The 20008-nt window shown below is 41.3% G+C and overlaps 5 protein-coding genes across 7 annotated transcripts in view; 2 read left to right on the top strand and 3 right to left on the bottom strand.

Moving 5' to 3' along the window:
* Positions 1–16: 16 nt before the first annotated feature.
* LOC109534066 (proliferating cell nuclear antigen) lies at positions 17–1134 on the bottom strand. The gene is made up of 2 exons (XM_019899620.2): positions 746–1134; positions 17–685 (listed from the first exon to the last, which is right to left on the bottom strand). Exons 1-2 carry the CDS (start codon positions 964–966, stop codon positions 124–126), a joined length of 783 nt encoding a protein of 260 aa, XP_019755179.1. The 5' UTR covers positions 967–1134; the 3' UTR covers positions 17–123.
* A 286-nt stretch (positions 1135–1420) lies between these two features.
* Positions 1421–9316, top strand: LOC109534059 (focal adhesion kinase 1). Of its 2 annotated transcripts, none has more exons than XM_019899612.2 (14): positions 1421–1562; positions 2322–2440; positions 2492–2650; positions 2717–2884; positions 2944–3562; positions 3615–3737; positions 3790–3972; positions 4038–4448; positions 5918–6250; positions 6310–6461; positions 7680–7820; positions 7870–8103; positions 8156–8481; positions 8639–9316. In XM_019899612.2, the coding sequence occupies exons 2-14, from the start codon at positions 2387–2389 to the stop codon at positions 8877–8879; spliced, it is 3144 nt and encodes a 1047-aa protein (XP_019755171.2). In that variant the 5' UTR covers positions 1421–1562; positions 2322–2386; the 3' UTR covers positions 8880–9316. The 2 variants fall into 2 exon arrangements, with proteins under 2 accessions (XP_019755171.2, XP_019755170.2); XM_019899611.2 differs by having other exon boundaries at positions 2282–2440.
* Positions 9317–9618: 302 nt separating this feature from the next.
* Positions 9619–11261, bottom strand: LOC109534060 (protein CDV3 homolog). The gene is made up of 4 exons (XM_019899613.2): positions 10959–11261; positions 10677–10861; positions 10388–10621; positions 9619–10305 (listed from the first exon to the last, which is right to left on the bottom strand). Exons 1-4 carry the CDS (start codon positions 11127–11129, stop codon positions 10164–10166), a joined length of 732 nt encoding a protein of 243 aa, XP_019755172.1. The 5' UTR covers positions 11130–11261; the 3' UTR covers positions 9619–10163.
* A 390-nt stretch (positions 11262–11651) lies between these two features.
* Positions 11652–13161, bottom strand: LOC109534071 (WD repeat-containing protein 55 homolog). Its single transcript, XM_019899625.2, has 4 exons — positions 12743–13161; positions 12456–12690; positions 12184–12401; positions 11652–12132 (listed from the first exon to the last, which is right to left on the bottom strand). The coding sequence occupies exons 1-4, from the start codon at positions 13086–13088 to the stop codon at positions 11717–11719; spliced, it is 1215 nt and encodes a 404-aa protein (XP_019755184.2). The 5' UTR covers positions 13089–13161; the 3' UTR covers positions 11652–11716.
* Positions 13162–13265: 104 nt separating this feature from the next.
* The window catches only part of LOC109534077, a 7564-nt gene continuing 821 nt past the window's right edge, over positions 13266–20008 (top strand). Inside the window, exons 1-2 of one of the 2 annotated variants that reach the window (XM_048662241.1) lie at positions 13266–13397; positions 19065–19284. In XM_048662241.1, coding sequence (XP_048518198.1) covers positions 13363–13397; positions 19065–19284 — 255 coding nt within the window. In that variant the 5' untranslated portion in view covers positions 13266–13362. Of the gene's footprint in view, positions 13398–17616; positions 18551–19064; positions 19285–20008 lie in introns of those variants that run through there. The other variant, XM_019899633.2, reaches the window with a different exon arrangement.

The following is a 20008-nucleotide window of genomic DNA, read 5'->3' as shown; positions in this document are numbered from 1 at the left end:
GAGATCAAAAAATGAATCAGTTATAAAACTTATATTATCATTGGAGTATTCAGCATATCCTGATGTTTTCCAAAACCTTAAAACAACGTTAACAGTGATGAGATAGGAAGTAAAAATTGGGGCTCAGTTCTCGTCTTCTTCGATCTTGGGGGCCAAATAAAATCGCAAATGGCCCAACTCGGGAATCTGGTACTCAACAACCAATGGAACATTCTCGCACATTGAAAGCTTCACTTGGTTGCTGAGGGGAGTTGCCTTTGTGAAGGAGTTCAAATACTGGCAGGCGAACGTTAGGGCAACTGGCTCTTGTAGATCAATGGTGACCGATTCCTCTTCCTTATCGAAGTTGTGGGTTTGGGCCAGCTTAACATTGCCAGTCCCAATATCGCCCTGGGCTGAGAACTTGACGCCTTCCTTGGTGCAGGAAATCACAATGGACTCGCCAAACTGAGACAAATCTCTTATTATCCTGGCAAATTCAATTGAGGGCATTTTGATGATGCAGGAAAACTCGGTGTCTGGAATCCCCAAATGTTCCTGGTCTAGATTCATCAGCTTCATCTCGTAATCGGAAATCTTATCTTGCTTTTTCGACTCGAACATGAACGTTACTGTATCTGCATAGTCTTGGGCCTTCATGGTGACCGTATCATCGGCCCCTGAGCACTTAAACACTTTCCCTAGACTGAAAAATGAAGAACAGATAGAAACAAGCCAAAAACCAAAAAAAAAACGTGGCCCTTACCTAGTTAAGTTCATCCCCATGGTCAGGTTGCGGTCGCAACGGAACTTATCGAAACCATCCGATTTCAGATTGAGGGAAACTAGAGATACGTGCGAACTATCCATGGCTTGCAGCTGAATTCCATTTTCAGAACAATCAAAAGACGCCTCGTTTAACAAGTCTTTGATTGCGTCCAGAACCTTTCTAAAGGTTGAACTGTTCACTAAACGCGCTTCGAACATGGCTGGACCGTTTGCTTAAAATGGCTTAACTATTTTTAATGCACTTTTTGATTTTTAAACGCTAAGAACAAAGGGAGTCACACTCGAAAGTTCTTGTTAACGACTACTCGGTCTATTTATTGTAAAAGGCGGCAAACGAATGAGACAGATGTCAGTTAAACTGACTGAACTGACAGCTGTCTTGTGTTGCCACCATCAGCTCAATGTTCTGTTGTGACAGAGGCAACGCTGTCTAGAGGCCATAATATTAACAATAATAATAAATTTATTTTGAAATGGATTATTTTACCAAACTGCGCTCTCTCCTGTAAAAGTACTTAGATCTTCCAAAAAATTCCCTAATTTTCGCAAATACATTCCATAACTTATTATTGGTGAATACAATTTTGATTTTCAGAATTGTCTATATTGCTTTATTCGATGTTGCCACATCCGCAAAGGGCAATTCATGAAACTGTCCTCGCCCATACATAACCTTTCAAACGATGTGGGATAAATAAATCAATAATTAAACATTGAACAAAATGGTACAACATTCAAGTGAAACTGACAAATTGTGACTTTAAATCGGTGCTTTTGGACTCGTGCCTCATCAGGTGAGTTGAAAATCTGTTCTATATTAGTTGGGGCAGAAATTCTAGTGCTTTTGGGGGCTCCTTGTTAAGAACTCAGGAAATGCCAATTAAAGCTCGTTGGCTGTAGAGAACAAGCGCATTTTGTTGCTCTTCTGAAGCTCAGCTGTCTTCTGAACACTCAGTGTTTATACTTAATAGTTTCTGAATGAAGCAATATGTTATTCACAAGTGACTCCATAATTAATAAGATTGAAGTTCTGTTTCTTAAATATGTCACTTAATGTGAGTATGGTTTTTAGTTTCAGCGAAATTGTGGGCACATTTTCATTTGTATTTGTGTTATTCGTTAATTTTAGATGTTTTCCAGTGCGTTTAAGATCGAAGATGTTTCAACCTTTAAAGTTTTTCTATTTTTGCTTCTATTTCTGTAAAAGTTAGGAATATCTGACTAAACCTAAATAGGAAAAGATGTTTTCGAGACGCTCAATCGAAAAGGTTTTAGCGGTTATTCCAAGATTTTCACAGTTTGCGAGATATAATTGAAAATGTCATTAATTCATGAAAAGTTAGTTAATTTGGTGGGCGCGGAGGCCTAAATAAATTAGGCGAAACGTCGGAAACTTAAAAACAGATTTCTGGTTTTACATAGACCCAAATCCCGTTATTGAATCAAAATCCTTCATTACAAAACAACGTAAAAAGAGTATTATTTCTAATGTTACTGCCTCATGTTTCCTAAGGAATAAATGCAAGTTTCCTGAACACCCAACGATTCTTTAGTGTTCATCCTGATGTTGCATCGAAGTGAAACGATCTCCTGGCATCCCTGTCCAATATAACTGGATATGGAGCAGTCAGATTTGGCTCAGAATGCATCTTCAGATAAAGGAACCGTAAAAGTACGCTGCTCACTTTGCCTGTGCAGCAATAATCAATTGGGCCCATTTCAGGTCTGTCTTCCTAATGGGGGCTTCAACGTGGTGCGGCATGGCGGCAGCATCAACATACAAGGAATCATCACGATTGTAACGCAAGAGCGACGATCCACTGGAAATGGATATTTTAGTGGATTGTACGCAATGCGACTCACTAGGCCGTCCTCCAAAGAGGTACCAAGCGAAGTCACTTAGTCGCTTTTTCGCGAATAACAGGCGGTTTGGGGCCGTTTTCTCTAGGTTTACTGGTTGCATAAGGACTTCACCATGCAACAAGTGCAGGAAAAGTACCTTCAAAAGTGTCCGGGGGCCGATTGGCGGTACGATCTTCGCATCAGGTACCTTCCGGAAACACTGCGAGAACTGGCCAATAAAGATACAGCGACATTCAATTTCTATTATGAGCAGGTCAGTGGAGATTAATTGACTGCATAATGTGAGATTCTAAAATCAGTTTGCTGTGGCAGGTGAGAAGCGATTACTACTTAGAACTGCACACCAAAGTGGATCAGGACGTGGCGCTTCAGATCTGCTGTTTGGATATTCGGAAATATCTGTCCAACGCGTCGACTGGACTGGACAAGAAATCAACGCTAGAGTACTTGGACCGTGAGATCGGCTTGCAAAGATTCATCCCGCATGGAATGCTGGATAAAATCAAGCCAAAACTGCTGAAAAAGCACATTCAAACCCACTGCAAAAAGCTGGCAAACACCAGCGAGCTGGACTGCATGCTGCAGTTCTTGGAGCTGCTGAAACTGCACACTCAATGCGATCAAGAGCGATTCGAAGTGGATTACGGAACCAGTGAAAGCTTCACCATTCCAATCGAGCTGATTATCGGGCCGGATGTCGGCATCCAAGCTTCAGCTGCAAGGAGGATCGAGTTCAAGCACATAAATAAACTGAAGATTGAAGACTGCAAAGAAACTTCCAAGGTGGCTCTTCGACTGAAACTCACCACTAGCGCTGAGATCCTTTGCTTCATCTGTCCGAACGCTGCAGTCGCTGAAAGCCTGGCGGATCTAATCGATGGCTATTGCCGAATACATTCCGAAGCTGAGTGCTCAGTTTGGACTGCTGAAGGTTAAAGGCCTGCCTGGAAGGTTTACCAGAGACTAAACGGGCGTTTTTGTAGATTTTTCCGAAGCAGACCGCAAGAGGTTTGGAGGCAGGCACAAGCTGGGAAATAACGATGGGATCCTGCTCGCAGAGGATTATGCGGAAATTATTGAGGAGGGCGACTATTCGGTTCCCGCTGGTAATATTTGAGTATTTTGACGCTGAGAAAGCTGAGTGAATTTTTATTTCAGTGAGAGACTATGAATTAAATCGCGACCACATCGAGCTGGGAATAATATTAGGCAAGGGCCAGTTCGGGGACGTTCACAAAGGCACAGTGATGACCAAAGAAGGCACTACCATTCCAGTCGCGATTAAAACGTGCAAAAGTGACGCAGATGCGTCCACGACAGACAAATTCCTGGAGGAAGCATGTAAGTCCCACTTCCTCACACTTGCCTCTGATTGGGTTTCACTCATTATTTCCCTTTAACTCTAGATATAATGCAAAAGTTTGACCATCCCCATATAATTAAGCTGATGGGCATCTGCTCAGACTCGCCAGTATGGATAGTGATGGAACTGGCCAAATTGGGCGAGTTGCGCGCCTATTTGCAAAGCAACCGCACCCTACTGGAACTGGAAACGCTCCTAACCTTTGCCTTTCAACTCTCCACCGCGCTGAGCTATTTGGAATCGAAGAAATACGTTCATCGTGACATTGCAGCCCGAAATGTGTTGGTCAGTTCCGAAACCAGTGTGAAGCTGGCCGATTTCGGACTGTCCAGATGGATGGGCCAAGAACAGAGCTATTACAGGGCGTCTAAAGGCAAACTGCCCATCAAATGGATGAGCCCCGAAAGCATCAATTTTCGCAGGTTTACCACTGCTAGTGATGTTTGGATGTTTGGTAAGTGTGTGGTTTGCGTGGTTTAGACTCGTCGAATTTTCTTGCGTTTTTTACTACGAATTGATAGACCAGTTCTACAGGGTGTCCCGTAAGCTCATGATCAAAAGGGTACTGCGATATTCTTTGGACCAAAAGAAGACGATCTGACCTAACTTTTATTAACAAAAAATGTCTGGCTCCTCTGCTATTAATGGTCAAAGTTCTTCAAAAAAATTATCTTTTTCGAACTATCGGGAGAATGGTACGATGTATTTTAGTGAAACTCGCTGTGAATTTGTTCTTATGTAAGACTCATATTTTGATGAAACAATCGAGTTCAGCTGTTTTGGACAAGTGGTGAATTCTTGAATGTCGTGGTACAAAAACTACCAGAACTTTTTAGTTGGACGATGAAACCAACTGATTTTTTTTAGGTTGATGCACTAATAATTTGTTCACAATTTTGTGCTCTTTGTAAAATATTGTAGCATTCATAGTTTTAACGTAAAAAAATATGTCTGTTTTCTAGTCACTTAGCAATGCTAGACATTTACTGTTGAGTTAACCATCAGGTATTATTTTTTTCAGACGTATATATATACGTCTGAAAAAAAAACCGTCTCAACCATATACCGGGTGTCCCGTAAGCTCATGATCAAAAAGGTACTGCGATATTCTTTGAACCAAAAGAAGACGATCTGACCTAACAAAAAAATGTCTCGCTCCTCTACTCTTGATGGCCAAAGCTCTTCAAAAAAAAATATCTTTTTTGAAATATCGGGAGAATGATACGATGTATTTTAGGGAAACTCGCTGTGAATTTGTTCTTATGTAAGACTTATATTTTGATGAAACAATCGAGTTCAGCCGTTTTAGACAAGTGGTGAATTCTTGAGTGTCGTGGTACAAAAACTACCAGAACTTTTTAGTTGGAGGATGAAATCAACTCACTTTTTTAAGGTTGATGCATTAATCATTTATTCACAATTTTGTGCTCTTTGTAAAATCTTCTAGCATTCTTACGGGACACCCGGTATATGGTTGAGACGGATTATTTTTCAGACGTATACATATACGTCTGAAAAAAATAATATCTGATGGTTAACTCAACAGTAAATGCAGTAAATCTGATGGTTGCATTTTAGATTTTGTTTTAATAATTAAAATTAATTTTAAAAAATCCGTCTCAACCATATAGAACTGGTCTATCAATTCGTAGTAAAAATGAATATCGAAAATCGTTTTTAAGAAACGTCGATTATGGTAGAGAGATAGACACACCAACCAAAAGTTGGTTCGTTATGGTGAAACAAGAGCACTCTTTATCAATCTGTAATAGAAGACAACAGTAGTGTTAAGATCAGATATTCAAGCAAAAAGTTTTGAAAATGCAGCTTAATCGTTTGAGTGTTTCTCGAGCTAATGTTAGGACTGCACCCTAACATCATCAATTTTTCAATAGTTTTACAGGGAATTTGTTTGGTTTTCAGGCGTGTGCATCTGGGAAATCTTAATGTTGGGAGTGAAGCCCTTTCAAGGGGTAAAAAACAACGACGTGATTGGAAAAATCGAAAACGGCGAACGATTGCCGTTGCCCGAGAATTGTCCGCCGCGTCTTTACTCGCTGATGTCGCAGTGTTGGTCGTACGAGCCGAGCAAACGCCCCAGTTTTAAGGATATCAAAGAAATCCTCCAGGAAATTCTACTTGAAGAAAGAAGCAGCCAGCAAAACACTTTGAGACGCGAAACTCGAAGGGTGGCCGCTATGTCCTGGAGTTCAATGGATGATGTCAGTCCGCCGCCGAAACCCTCCAGATATCCAGGTAAGCAGTTTTTTGCTTAGTAGTTTTGAATGCGTCCAACCGATAATTTCCTTTCGTAGTATTAGAATCGGTGTCGATTCCGAACGCAGAGTCAGGAAGTCCAATGCCTCAAACCTACATAGTGGCGCAAAATCCCGAAGTTCTGGCGCATTTGATGAGAGAGAACGAGAACAGAGGAATCACTCCGGCCATGTACACCGTGCCCGCTTCGGTATTTAACACAGTAGCAGTAGAGTTTGATAAAAAAGACGATATTCCCGATCCCGTTTTGAAAACGCGCCTCATTCCAATGGGCAGCCTTAAAAAGCTCGATCCAGAAGTTCCGCTGGAATCGCAATCGCTCGACAGCGCCGCGCTGTGCGATAGCGACAGCTCAGTGCCAATCCATTCGGCGGAAAAAACAGATTTTCTGAAATCTGGATCTTTAGATCGCAGTCCGAGATCGGCAAATTCGCATTTTAACAACAGCGGCAGGACAAACGTGCATTCGCTCGAGAGGGGCCACAGTTTTAACTCATACGCCTCCTCTTTGAGTCGCAACACTAATTACACTTTAGAGTCCATTCCGAACTACCATCCAGACCCGGTGGTTTATAAAAACACCGACGTTGAGGAGAGCCTTTACGATTTTGGGGGCGACAATGTGAAAAGCTGCGCACATAAGCAGCCTTTACTTGCACAATCTCGCTCTGTTGATAAGTACTATCAACCATCTTCACAGGTTTGCGAACCAACCCAGGCATGTTTAGTGCAGTTTTGATTTTTCCCCGCTGCATGTGCGTGGTTTTTTAGTCTAGACGTTGATTTTAGAGTGTTTAGCCCCAGGAGCTGTTTAAAGGGGAAACTCGCGATTGCTTAATAGTCCAGTCAAATTAGCGTTTCACCTCGGAATTCAAGATAACAAGCTCTAAAGTCGTATAAACCTTTATCTTAACATCCTAAAACTTGTTTTAAAACCTACTTTGCGCATTTTTTGCAAATACACATTTCGTTTTCTGTAAGTTTTACGGTATTAAAACCCGTTTTAAAATGGTTTAACGTATAAAAAAATTTTTGAAGCAAAAGTTGTAGAGAATTTAATCTACTACAATATTCATAATAAATTTAAATACCGTAAAGGTTACCGGAACCGAAATATATTTGCACAAAAAGACGTTTTTTTTTATATTTGACCTTAGTTATCCACAGTCGCGTCCACACTATAATAAGTAGGTTTTGGGACAAGTTTTAGGACGTTGACCTAAAGGTTTTTGCGAGTTTACAGCTTGTTATCTTGAATTCCGAGCGTGTTACCCTATTTTGACTAATATGAATGGACTATAAGGAAAAAACACCGCTCTTGTTTTGTTGAGCGCTTATTTCGTTTGGCTTTTGGCACGTTTTCCTGCGCTTGCTTCCAATAAGTGGTTGATAAAGTGTGTGTTTTTAGCTCTCAGCCCAACTGATGTCGGATAGTGCCAGGGAAATTATCCATCCAATCACTGAGCATGTTTTGGAGCGCCGTTTGCGCCAGCAGCAGCTGGAGTCCAACGAGGATTCCCGATGGTTAGCTGAGACTGAAACTAACTTGGTAAACTTAGCGTTTGAGAAGCGATTTGTTTTAACAGGCAATGTTTCAGGAAAAGCGTTTCAGTGCCGTCCCATCCGAGGCAACCAGTTTGGAGAGTTTGAACAAATCGCACAATTCCAATACCGCAGATTCAGACCCGGGGGGAGCTGCTCAGGACCTGAGCTCGGTCAGGTTTGGCGCCACTCTGCAGAGCAGCTCTGAGTCGCTGAACCGAAGCAAAAGTTCTTCGCCTGTTCTGTCCGCGAGCAGGCTGAACAGTTTGGAGCGCCTCCCTCACTCAAAGGTTTTCGTTCTTATTGAAGTAATTAACGGTTAAATAGAGCACATTTTTCCAGGACTCCATGCCAGCCCTTAGCTTGGAGCGAGAGAACGATAGAGTTTATAAATGCACGACTGAAGTGGTAAAAGCCATAATGTTGCTGTCGCAAGGCGTGCAGCATTCGCGGTTTGATCAGTATTTGAATCTGGTGAAAAACGTCGGGTTGGAGCTACGGCTGTTGCTCACCAGTGTAGACGAAATTGTGAGCAGTTTGCCTGCCAGTATGCTGCGCGAAGTCGAAATGGCCCATAAAGTGCTCTCGAAGGACATGAGCGACTTGGTCAGTGCCATGAAACTGGCTCAACAATACAGCAGAACCACTTTGGATGCAGAATATCGAAAGTAATTGTTTGCACACTTAATACGATTTTTTTCGCAAAAGAAACCATTTGGTTTCTTCAAATATGGCTTTAAAATCAGCCCACAAAACTGCAAATGGTTTCCCATTATCGTCTGATGATTAAAATGGATTAATAAACTCTCCAACGGTTTTTTGCAGAGGCATGTTGAGTACGGCTCATATTTTGGCAATGGATTCAAAGAATCTTTTGGACGTGATCGATAATCTTCGAATGCAACATCCCCCATTAACCCCCAGCTCAAACGAACTGCCGGAATATGCTGGCAGTAAAGGAAGTTCGGAAGAACTGTCCTCAAATTCAGTATTGTCCAACTTTGAGCCGAATGCGGCGCAAAGTGAACCATCAGAGAACGTATTTAAAGATAAACATGCTAGCTAAAAAGTCGCTAATTAGTGCTGAAAATTAGTATGTAATTATGTGTGATATTATTAGCATATGTGGAACCGGCTAAGTAGAATACTCTCAGTTTTTGCTCTTCGAGATTAATCGGACTAGCTGCGTTTACAGTGGAGGTTCGCTTTAACAAGCTCTAACAGTAGCATTATTATAACCAAAGTTAACTTTATAACAGGTCGGATGTAAGCAGATTTCAGGGAATATGTTTTTTTTTTCTTTTAAAGAGTAGGATTTGGGAGTTTCCGTAACAATTTGACAACATTCCCAATTAACGAGGCAAATAAGCGAACTACATATTCAGTTTGCTGCGCGACAATGCAACAAATTAGCGATTACGTTGGAAATTTATAATTTTATAATCTTATTGATTGATGATTATCAAATACTGTGCTATTTTAATTATTAAATTGTTTTTGTTATTTATTTATTATTGATTGTACGTTCCTAAACAATACTAGTTAACAGCCCTAGCTTTGGAACTGGATAAAATCCATTTATTTAGAGCGATTTGGTTTCTGCGTGAAGTGTTATTGAGCCCCATTTGTTCTTTGTTAGTCAATGTTTCCGTAAAAATTAAACACCAGCGATAAATTTTCTACGAGGCGGCAAATAAAAAAGTGCAAAAAGTACATAAAGCGATTTATACTACCGCAAACGTTCATTAGTGAAGATTTGCCGTTTGATTGATTGAATAACCAGCCATACAACAAAAAGCAGTAAATTGAGAATATAATTTAATATAAAAAAATTTACAACCAATTCGTTTAGCTATTTAGTCGGTATCAGGTCTACTAGATAAAAAAAAACATGAATTCAATTAAAACCAGAGTACTTAAGAAAACGCCCTGAAATGTGGCGTCCACCCTCCCCCATCTCTGAAGGTATCTAGGGGCCTAGCCGAAGGGCCAGCCCCATCTACAAAAACCTTCACTGTCTCTCTCCAACCTACGGGGCGCTGGTCAGTAGATTAAAAATATCACAATATTCGGTGGAAATACTGGATGGGGGAAGTGCGCTTGAGTTGAATTTTGAAAAAATTCTTCCTAGAAATCTGCCCCCGAAGTACAGAGCAAATTGCAATCGGTTTTTTAAATTTTTCAATATACTATAGATTAAAAATAAACGTTTGATTGGCAGGCCAACTATGGGGCCATAGAAGCAGCGGCTCTGTCCCGGCTGATCGAGAGGAACGTCCCAATTTAATACTTTTGCTATCGAGGTAGCACATCCCCCTTGGAGTGCCGCTGCTGGTTTCGGGCCCCCCTACTAGCTATCGTTGCTGAGCGTGTTGTACCGGTTGCCTAGGTTGAGTTGGGGACCACTGGAGCCCCTTGAGTGTTCCATTTGTTGGCGATGGGAGGAGGAGCGGTGCTGCTGCACCACCTCAAAACTACCCTCACCACGAGTTCTGCGCAAAAAAATGTGTGTAACAGAATTGAATTTCGGAAAACTCGGCACAACTTCTACAACAAAAAGAACTAAAAACTTACTTCTTATTGTCGCCGCTTTTGCTGAGTGTGGGAAAATAGTCTTCGTTGTGAATATCGGGAGCCACGCCTTTGTGGTGTCTCAAGCGGGAAGGTGCCGAGTTCCCGTGTTGGGCTTGATGTCTCATGCCGGGAGGTCGGTATTTTGTGGGTCCCTCAGAAGGCGCTTCTTTGGGCTGCTCTGGGCGAGGCACTGGTGCCGCTTCTTCGACCACGCCATCCGACTGCACATCGATTCTGTTGAAAATCAGCGCTGTTAGATCACTGTAAATAGAGTGGTTGGAGCACGTGCCTTTTCCAGGGTCCAGGCTTGCGATCTGCCTCCGCGCCATTGTCGCCCCCATCAGTTTGGTCGCCCGATCCAGCCTCTGGGTTCACCGAGTGGTTCTCTTGGTTGGGATTGCTCGACAAGTGTCCGATCTTCAAGCCAGTGTAATCCTTTTTCTCTTCTTCAAACTCCTTCCACTCATCCTGGTCCTTTAATAGAGAAAATGTCAAAAACCGACTGGACAATATGGCCAGATCTAACCTCAAATCGCATGAGGCAAACCTGATTTAATGAAAAGGGCCTTACATGTCCTGGCGTCCGGTCCTCCTCGCTTTCGGGCACCCGCTCCTTTTTCTGCTTCTCCGTCTTCTTGGCGGTGTCTTCCAGCTTCTTGGCCACTTCTTCCGTTGTGGTGAACTTTTTGGACGTTTTCTTCTTGCGGTCCTTCTTGGCGAAGAAATCGTCTAGATCAGCCATGGTCACGCTGAGATCGGTTCACAGTAACTCACAAGGGGACTTAATGAGGAAATAACACGATTTTCACCCTGCACGATGACCCGAAACCCAATGACAAATTGATGCTGTTTGACCTGTTTGACGTGAATTGATCCGTCGTTCTCGTCTTAATCATCGAGAATATGTGGATTCTGGCATATGCAACAACTGGCAACTCGGCCAGGTCCTTGAATTATTCAGTGATTATTAGTTGAATCTGTGGGGAAAGAATGTTGAGACTAGGGCTCGGAATCAAACTCGAATAATTCGAGTATTCGAATATTCGAAAAGCGAATAATTATGTGTAGTCATAACTCGAATATTCGTTAGATATTCGAGTATTCGAATAATTTTAGTATTCGAATAAACCACTGAACGAATATTCGAATATCAGATTTTTAAAAATTCCGAGCCCTAGTTGAGACAGCTTGCCTCGGCGCTATGAAAATGGACTACGTGCATTCCAAAAGGGTAAATAAAATTTTTCAAAAAAATAAACCTGCGAAACTTCGAACGCTCATATATTAATTAATTAATGAGACCTAATAATTAACAACACTTGGTCACCCTCATGCCATGTCGCTGAAAAATTCGGCATTATTTTTTACTTTGGAAGAGGGCAAATTGTTGGCCAGCTCCTTCTTCCGTTCGTGCTTCTTGTGCTTCTGGCTGACCTTTTCGATGGTTTCAAAGTACTGCACATTCCAGAACTTAATCTCGTTGTTGTGGCCGCTGGACGCAATAAACGTGCCATTATTGCAAATGTCTACGCACTCCACCGAAATATCGTGCTGTCCCACAATGCCCAAATGCCTATGTGGGAACAAGTGAGTGGCTCGTAAGTTGCCGTCCTCTCCAGCAGTCACCACGATGTTCTCCGTGATGGGGATCAGGGCATTTATGGCGGCTTTGGGACCCGGAAAGGCGTCACTGAACAGACCGAACTCGTCCCAGTTGTACAGATAGAGCTTACCTTTGCCAGAGCCTGGAACAGTTCACTTGGTTTTAAGCCTTAAGGATTTTAAACTCCTCGTACCTGCCAAAAGTTTCGTTTCAGTCCTGAACAGTCCGAGGCAGGTGAGCTCGTCATCATGGTCTTCAGACTGCATGTAAATGGCGCGTTTCTCCAAATCGATGGTAGTCAAAGAGCCGTCCCCACTAGAGCACAGCAGATACTTGCGCGACTCATTGGTGACCATGTCGCTTATGTAGTCATCGTTCCTTTTGGTCTTGTAAACGGGCCTATCGTTCTGCCTATTAAATGACCCCCAAATGGTTAAAAGCCCTTTCATTCCACTCAATTTTCACCTGGTGTCCCAGAGTTTCACTGTGCCATCATCGTCGCCTGTAGCAAACACGTTCTCATCGATAACAGTCAAAGAATACACTGGCACTTCGTGAGCGTCCTCGTAGAACTTAATCAGTTTGCCAGTTTCCACGTCACTCAGCATTATTGTTCGGTCTTTCGAGGTGGAAAAGAGCCTCTCCCCATCAAGGCTAAACTCGATGTCTCTGCAGGCCTTTGTGTGCAGTTCCAAGGTATCTGCAAAGCCTGGTTAGATCAACACGGCCACCACGGGGCCTCCCCCACTTACTTTGCAGGCTGTTTTCCTCATTGCTGTACTTGTAAAACATCACATCCCCCACAATATTGGCCACAGCCAAAATATCGCTACCGGGATGAAAAGAGATATCGGTGATAAAGTCCTCGCAGTTTATCACTGGCGGGTGGTCGTTTTTGCGCTCGCATTCTCGCTTAATAGCCTTAATCACTTCGTCCTCTGATTCCTCCTCCTCCTCCTCCTGGACAGTCTCGGCAGCCTCATTTTCCGCCTCTGAAATCTCAACCTCACTGTCACTACTCTCCATTGAGGAGTCCGATGAGGGCTCCAGCTCCATGTCAGAAGCCTCGCTAATGTCTAGCCCTTTGGTCTTGCACATTACGTTAAAGTGAGGTTAGACGAAAGTGAGGTTAAGCTCACATATTTAGAAAATACTTGATTGACAGGCCGGGGTTGGTTTTCGTCGATGATAGTGCACGCGTGTGAGTGAGACAGCAGACGATCTGCTTTGATCGGGGTGCAATCCGTAAAATTGTTGTTTCAGTTGCACAAAATATCCCCCCTAGGGGGTATGTTCTGTGTTCAGTTGTCAGTTATGTTCCTTGGCAGATTGTGGGGCCCATGGAGCCCTACTGTTAACGGGAGCTGGTCAGATGAGCGGTTTATCTGCAAGCGGCTGTTTCGATGAGTATGGATTTTTTAAGTAAATGCGAATTGCACAGGTTCTTTGAAAAATAAACTTAATGACCGAAGCAAATGCAAACTTAACAAGCTCAAACGAACCAAAAAGATTCAAATGTTTTTTTACGTTTTTAATTAGTTTTCTATTTTTAAATTTTGCAAAATGCATTTTCCGCTGTTCAAATCAACTCCTGCAGTTAATTTATGAAGCAAGTAGAAGAAAAAATGAAGGACTCAAACAAGCTTGCACAGTATTTATGTATTTATTTTATAATTATAATGACGAACACTGGGTGTTTTTTACGATACTTTATTTGCGTCTTTTATTATCGAGTCTCTATCAATAACTACTTTTTGTTTACAAACAACAACCGTTGCTGCTGGTATCTCGAGCTTCAATTATTTAAATTATATTCTCAATCTTTTAACAGCACTAACGATTAACGATTCCTTAACAAAGCTATTAACGATGTAATGATAGTAAGAAGAAAAAAATGTATCGGTCAATTTAAATAATAACTTGGAAAAATTCATAGAAACTGCCGACAGTCGTCAATAAATCAAATCAATAATTTCAATATTCTTCCATACTTCCGGGAAATGTAACAATTTGATGAGACATGCGCTAAAAACATCAAATTTTCGTCTCGCTCGGTGGACAAGTAATAGAAAAAGAACGACAACAAATGCGTCACTGCCAAAGAGCTTGGGACGAGTATAAACTCTTGGTTTGGTAAAATACGATGTGACCCATCAAAGTAATCGAGTTTTAAATGTCTGTGACGCCTTGATGGCCCGGAGGAAGTTTTGAGTTTTACTTTGAGCCACTCATTGCATATTTGTTTTCCTGAATCACCCCGAAGTGTAGTTTTTCCGAAGTCGGCGAGTTCAGAGAACGGCGTCGTTTCACTGGAGACGCCGGTCGATTACTGAGCTTCCCCGACGTTCAAAGCCCTTTTCCAATGAAACGCAACATTTCCCGGTAAACTTTAACTGACCTTTCGCAGAAAAAAACTTTATCGGCGTAATTCCTGATTGTGTAATATAGATAAGGCTTATCGGAATTCGTTGTTTGGAGGTTTTTCCACAGGTTGAGAATGGGAAGTGATAAACAAATTAGCGGTTTATACAGAGCGCAGTCTTTTCTCACGCACACGTGTCTCACCTAGGAAAGTCAAGTACCAAAATTCCGCCACGTGTGTTGATCCTAAAACATCCACGCGTTCTGGGACAGTCAACTGTTTTCCCAGCTACGTCCAGATAGTCCAGCCTATTTTATATTTGAGGACCGCAAGCTATTTTTAAACAACAATAGATACTAATAATTAAGTGCTATTTTAAAACGCGAAATTTCCCACTGCGCCACAGATTACTTAGCGGATCAATTCCGGTTAGTGTGTTTATCACATGTTTTTCCCAAGTGGGGGATTACAATCATAATAACAATTAAAGAATTTCATTGTAAAGTCAACGTAAGCGGCGAAACGTGATCGTTCGCGTCCAAACACCCGACATATCGAACAATGCGGCAACACAGTACATGCATTCCTCAAGTGACTAATCCGAATCGTCTCTCATTCCGTTGCAACCGGTTGGGACATGTTGGATTTTCTGAAAAAGTGGGCGTTTTCCGCCAGCGATTTGCTTCAGTTGCGTGGGTTTACCGGTGCGTCATCAAAACATGCCGGGTCAGGCGTGAGGTCAATTCAAGACCTACTACAAGTAGTACAAGTGCGAGTATTTCGATTGGTCGAGGATATTCACATGGAAAAATTATTGTTTGTTTGTTTTCTGGTAATCGGGTTGCCCTAGTCAATGGTTTGATTAGAGATTCATCGCAAATATTCAACGACTAAACGGGTTTATACCAAATACATTAATAAATCTGAGATTTATGCCGTTGGAGACATAAAATGTCAATGTTAGTCCTTGTTGGGGGTGTCTGGATGATTTTCTTTGCTAAAACCGGATTGGCAAGGAGACATGGGTTCTTTTCTTCCAACCTATTGATTCTTCACAGTTTTCCCCCCTCATTTCGTCCATCTTTTTTTCAAAAATATGCGTTCCTTCGTCGATTAGTCGGTTAGAAGATACCGCAATTTAGGTCCAATAGTCAGGAAAACACCTCAAATAAATAAATCCTTTCCTCTAATTAACATATACAATATTTCCCGGTCATGTGGCATGTGGCGCCACATTGCCAAGGCCGGAAATTAGTTTTGCAAATGCAGATGAATAATCATCCTCATACTAACATTTAACAGGTTTACGCGTATTATCTTATCACTTCTTATCAAACCATACGGCAAGGTTTTCTAATACTCGAATTTACAGCCACTTAAAACAACGAGTTTTGGTTAATATGGTGTAATCACTCGATGATAAATCCGGATATTTGCCAGGTCAAAATACCGGAAAGTCATTGTTGTTACATTTAAAGCAATCGGAAAATGATGAATCGTGGGTGTACGAAGTAAAAATCAGTCGCAAAGGCTTGTCGGTAAAAACCTGATGATATGATAGGAATATCTGAAATCTTAATAAAATGCTCTATTTAGTAAAGGCATAATCAAGAATGACAGCCATTAAAAAGACACAAGTTTATGTCATATGTCAAAAATGACAGTTAATTTGTAAAAATATCCTTTGCTTTTTTATTTGCCCCAACTTTTTTATTTAATGTTTTGCTATCAGATTAATATTGACGGCAGGAGAAATTATTTGATTTTCTGTTGTTTCGAAGATCTCAAGGTAGTAATCATAGAAAAAAGCTCACCCTGTACCTATATCGATAAATGTTGATAACTTCTTTTACTTTTTTTAGATTTATTTTAAAGGCCATTTATTAATAATGTTTTTAAAATGTCTTCAAATTTCAGAATTTTCCAGTATTAGCCAAGTTACTCTTTCTTCTAAATGCTTAATTTTATAAGGTTTCACTTAAAAATGCTGACAATCTTAAGATATTTTCCGCGGAAAATTATTAAATAAATTTCGAATCCTTCGTTGCTTTGGAAAAAGTTTTGAAATCCCTTTCCAGCTTCGAATTTGGCACAAAAGTCAAATAAGTTTCTATCAAAAAACGAACTGTTTTGACTGATTTTTTTTGCATTACGTTCAAAAAACTCAAAAACGCTCTATTTTGTAGAGTTTTACTTTTCACATTTTTCGATCAAAAAACGAACTGAATAAGCGAAGGTTTATAACAGATTATTTATGAAAAATCTCGTCACCTCCATTTCTCTGAAGTGTAGAATTTGCAAGAAAATTTGGTTTTTTAGTTTTTACTGAATTTTTTTCTTTACCATTTACTCAAAAACGCTCTATTTCGTAGTTTCAATTAAAAATACTGACGATCTGGAGGGCTTTTACCAGAAAAATTACAAGATAAATTTATAGCTTTGTAAAAATTTTACAAAAACTTTTTTCAGTGTCGAATTCGGGTCAAAAACGGAATGAAATTCCTACCGTTTTTTTCCCGAAAACTCAAAGAAGCATTTTTTTCTGATGATTTTCTTCTTTTTGACAATAACAGGGTGTTTTCAGCCAAAAATTATAAAATTAATTTTGCTAGCAAATTCGCCTCATTCATCGGTTTACAGAAAACTTTAGAAAACCCATTTCAGCTTCGAATTTGGCACAAAAAAGCAAATAATTTTATTCAGTTTTTTACCGAAGGTAGTTAAGACTATCTTGAAAAAACGATCGCAGAGCAAAAGTTTTACAAAAACTTATTGGGAAAATTCGCCGCCTTCATCTCTGAGGATTTCTAAAGTTCTTTTAAATTTTCAGGCCATTCCAGATTTAGCAGTTTTTATTAAGCACTTCTTTCTACGCCAAAATCGCATTATTTTTGGGAGTTTCTTCACTTCAAACTGCAGTTTCTTCACTTTTAGGTCAATATTTCTAAACTCTAAACAGAAAAACCGCGTTTAAAAACGTTTTGCTGTCTAATATTGGCGAACTGAATCTTTTATGCAAAAAAATAAGAGGTCGATTTTACAAGAAAACTCCTCGACTTTCTTTGGACTCAGTTCGGTTGCTGGGGAAATCTAGATTAATTTTTTTTAGTTGTTTAAACAAAGTAGTAAAACGTTGCTCAGAAAAAATGTTAATAACCCTTTTTAGATGTGAAATTTCCAGTCGCGAGTCGCGTAAAGCTTTAATAGATGATTTATAACTCATTAACCGTTGAGTTATAACCCGTTAACTCAGAGAGCGGCATCACCTGAATACTTTTAGTAGTTTTATCTCTACCACCTATTTTTCATTCATGAATCCCCGATTTATGAGTGACTTGTTTATGCAGAATAGCTGATGTATTGACACCCTGTATATTACGTTTTACCTAGTTTGACAACGCCGGAACTTTCATTTGTTTGCATGTAGTAATTGATGTAGCTTGATAATTTTTAAGCGACCATCCAATGTTATATCCTGGTCATTGGTTAATTAGAGCAAACGCGTTAATTGGCCAACTTAAAATTCTGGGTGGGATCAATTCGCTCGATCGAAGGTTTTGGTCCGGTTGATACATTCCAGATACACAGAAAAGTCCCGAATCCCATCACCGAGCCGGTTGCATCCGATGGGAATAACCGGACCAGATCGACCGATGGAATTTCCTGAGCAGACGGATCAGCCTGTGGTCTGTGCGCATTCATCTGGGTCGATTGCATAATTACATGGGTTTTATGTCGAGGACGGCGAAAAGAACCCAACGGATTGCGTGAATCAGCTCGCGTACATTCCCAACCATCAACCATCAAATCAGTTGAATGGTTTGCCTGCCGGCACTGCGAAGAATGAAAACCGCTGGCGCAACTGGCCACCTCCCAAGGGGTTTCCTCGAAACGCAGTCGATCGCGTCTACTCATGGAATTCACGTGCCCCCACCCCTATGCGCAGTCTGCCACATATAAAAGCGCCTGTCAGAATATCGCAAACTTCATTATTTACGTTCGAGGAGTCCCTGTTGTCTCTGTCAAGTTCAAACGCGCTGTTTCGCAAAGTTGAGCAACGGTGAATCGGTGAAAGTAGTCGATCAGTGAAGCAAATTTTGCTGTTTGAGTGCAAGCTGGGTTACAAGTCGCTTAGGATTACCGCTATTAATAAAATGTGCGTCGACAAGCCACAGGAAAAGTGCAAAATGATCAACAGGTAGGTGGAAATGAGCGCAGAAATATCAGTTATTTTAACTAAATCAAGCCGATAAACCAATGCAAGGCTGGGTGTTTTATGCAATGTTGTGCAACGAAGCCACTGGATGACTTTTTGGTGACAATTAAGTGACGGGATTTGGACCAGTGCTCGTTTTTCTATCCTCAAATCCCGTTATTAAGTAAATAAAAATTGTAAAAAATTCATTGACGCGCCAAAGGGAGTTTCACACGGCAGAGGTGATAGGTCAAAGTCGAAGGACGCCTAACGGCCAAGGTCATCGGCACGTGGACTATTGCCGTCCTTGTTCCCTTCACGGTTAACCTGCGAGAAGAAACGCGCACCCCCCTATGGGGATGTCGCTTGTTTACGTCTGGAAGTGCGGGGTAGCGAAGCAACGTCAAGGGCATTAATCCGTGGGCGGGAGCAACGTTTTCCAACGTTGAGGTCATTGCATTTGTTTACGGCGCAAAAGTCCCGAAACTGCAGAGTTTAATTTTTTTGCTTCTTTCAGAATTACTTTGGGTCAGACGTTGAGGACGGCCCTTACCAAGGCGAAGGCAGGTGGGCGGCTGGTGTGCGGTCTTTTCCCCGCCATCGCCCACCTGGAAAACACCCCCGATGAGGTGGTTCTGTGCGTCTTGCCTACCACCAGGCCCGGAGACGCCGCCACCCACATCCAAGCCGTCCTTTTACAAGCTTTTTGCTACGAGAACTGCATCCCCGTCATCCAGGTAAGCATCACAACGCACGATTATCATTCAAAAGATAATTTAAAGCCCTATTCACGCAAAGAAACGCGAGTGAGGGAATGTCGGTAGTTTTCACACAAGAAAGAAAATTTCTTTCTCGGGAAGAAATTCAGCTCGGGAGCTCATTTTTGCACCACTGGTTAGAGCATAAATTGGGGCTTTTACAACATAAAGGTTTCCTTATGAACGGTTTGCAGTTTTCTCAAAAAAGCCAAATTTCCAGAGCGATGTTAGTTGGTTCGGTTTTTTGATAGCAAAATCGTCTCAAAATGACGCCGTCTTTTTCGACGTTTCTCAAGAACCATTTGAGCCTCAGAGCTCGTTTTGGTATCATTGAAAAGATAATTTAAAGCCCTATTTACGCAAAGAAACGCGAGTGAGGGAATGGCTGTAGTTTGCACACAGGAAAGAAAATTTGAGTATCACCCAGGTACAAGATTAGGTCAAAAATTTATGTTTCTCGTCACGATTTTGCTTATTTCTCGGGGAGAAATTCAGCTCGGGCGCTCATTTTTACACCACTGGTTAGAGCATAAATTGGGGCTTTTACAACATAAAGGTTTTCTTATGAACCGTTTGCAGTTTTCTCAAAAAAGTCCAGAAAAATTTCCAGAACGATGCTGTTTGCTCGATTTTTTGATAGCAAAATCGTCTCAAAATGACGACGTCTTTTTCGACATTTCTCAAAAACCATTTATGACCCCCC

Source organism: Dendroctonus ponderosae, unplaced genomic scaffold (genome assembly GCF_020466585.1).
Source record: "Dendroctonus ponderosae isolate FM_Combo_2020 unplaced genomic scaffold, Dpon_F_20191213v2 Dpon_F_20191213_10, whole genome shotgun sequence".
NCBI lineage: Eukaryota > Metazoa > Arthropoda > Insecta > Coleoptera > Curculionidae > Dendroctonus > Dendroctonus ponderosae.
The sequence above is the reverse complement of the archived record's forward strand: the minus strand, read 5'-3'. Positions and strand labels throughout refer to the sequence as shown.

What these genes read in the sequence shown, in the direction of transcription:
- LOC109534066 (XM_019899620.2), bottom strand. Translation starts at nt 966, where the DNA reads ATGTTCGAAGCGCGTTTAGTGAACAGTTCAACCTTTAGAAAGGTTCTG. An exon ending in ATGGGGATGAACTTAACTAG is followed by an intron (nt 686 to 745) that starts GTAAGGGCCACG and finishes TTCATTTTTCAG; the next exon opens with TCTAGGGAAAGTGTTTAAGT.
- LOC109534059 (XM_019899612.2), top strand. Translation starts at nt 2,387, where the DNA reads ATGGAGCAGTCAGATTTGGCTCAGAATGCATCTTCAGATAAAGGAACC. An exon ending in CTAGGCCGTCCTCCAAAGAG is followed by an intron (nt 2,651 to 2,716) that starts GTACCAAGCGAA and finishes CGTTTTCTCTAG; the next exon opens with GTTTACTGGTTGCATAAGGA. An exon ending in TGTACACCGTGCCCGCTTCG is followed by an intron (nt 6,462 to 7,679) that starts GTATTTAACACA and finishes GTGTGTTTTTAG; the next exon opens with CTCTCAGCCCAACTGATGTC.
- LOC109534060 (XM_019899613.2), bottom strand. Translation starts at nt 11,129, where the DNA reads ATGGCTGATCTAGACGATTTCTTCGCCAAGAAGGACCGCAAGAAGAAA. An exon ending in AAGCCTGGACCCTGGAAAAG is followed by an intron (nt 10,622 to 10,676) that starts GCACGTGCTCCA and finishes GATTTTCAACAG; the next exon opens with AATCGATGTGCAGTCGGATG. An exon ending in AAAAGCGGCGACAATAAGAA is followed by an intron (nt 10,306 to 10,387) that starts GTAAGTTTTTAG and finishes TTTTTTGCGCAG; the next exon opens with AACTCGTGGTGAGGGTAGTT.
- LOC109534071 (XM_019899625.2), bottom strand. Translation starts at nt 13,088, where the DNA reads ATGTGCAAGACCAAAGGGCTAGACATTAGCGAGGCTTCTGACATGGAG. An exon ending in TGAGGAAAACAGCCTGCAAA is followed by an intron (nt 12,691 to 12,742) that starts GTAAGTGGGGGA and finishes CAGGCTTTGCAG; the next exon opens with ATACCTTGGAACTGCACACA. An exon ending in GTGAAACTCTGGGACACCAG is followed by an intron (nt 12,402 to 12,455) that starts GTGAAAATTGAG and finishes GTCATTTAATAG; the next exon opens with GCAGAACGATAGGCCCGTTT.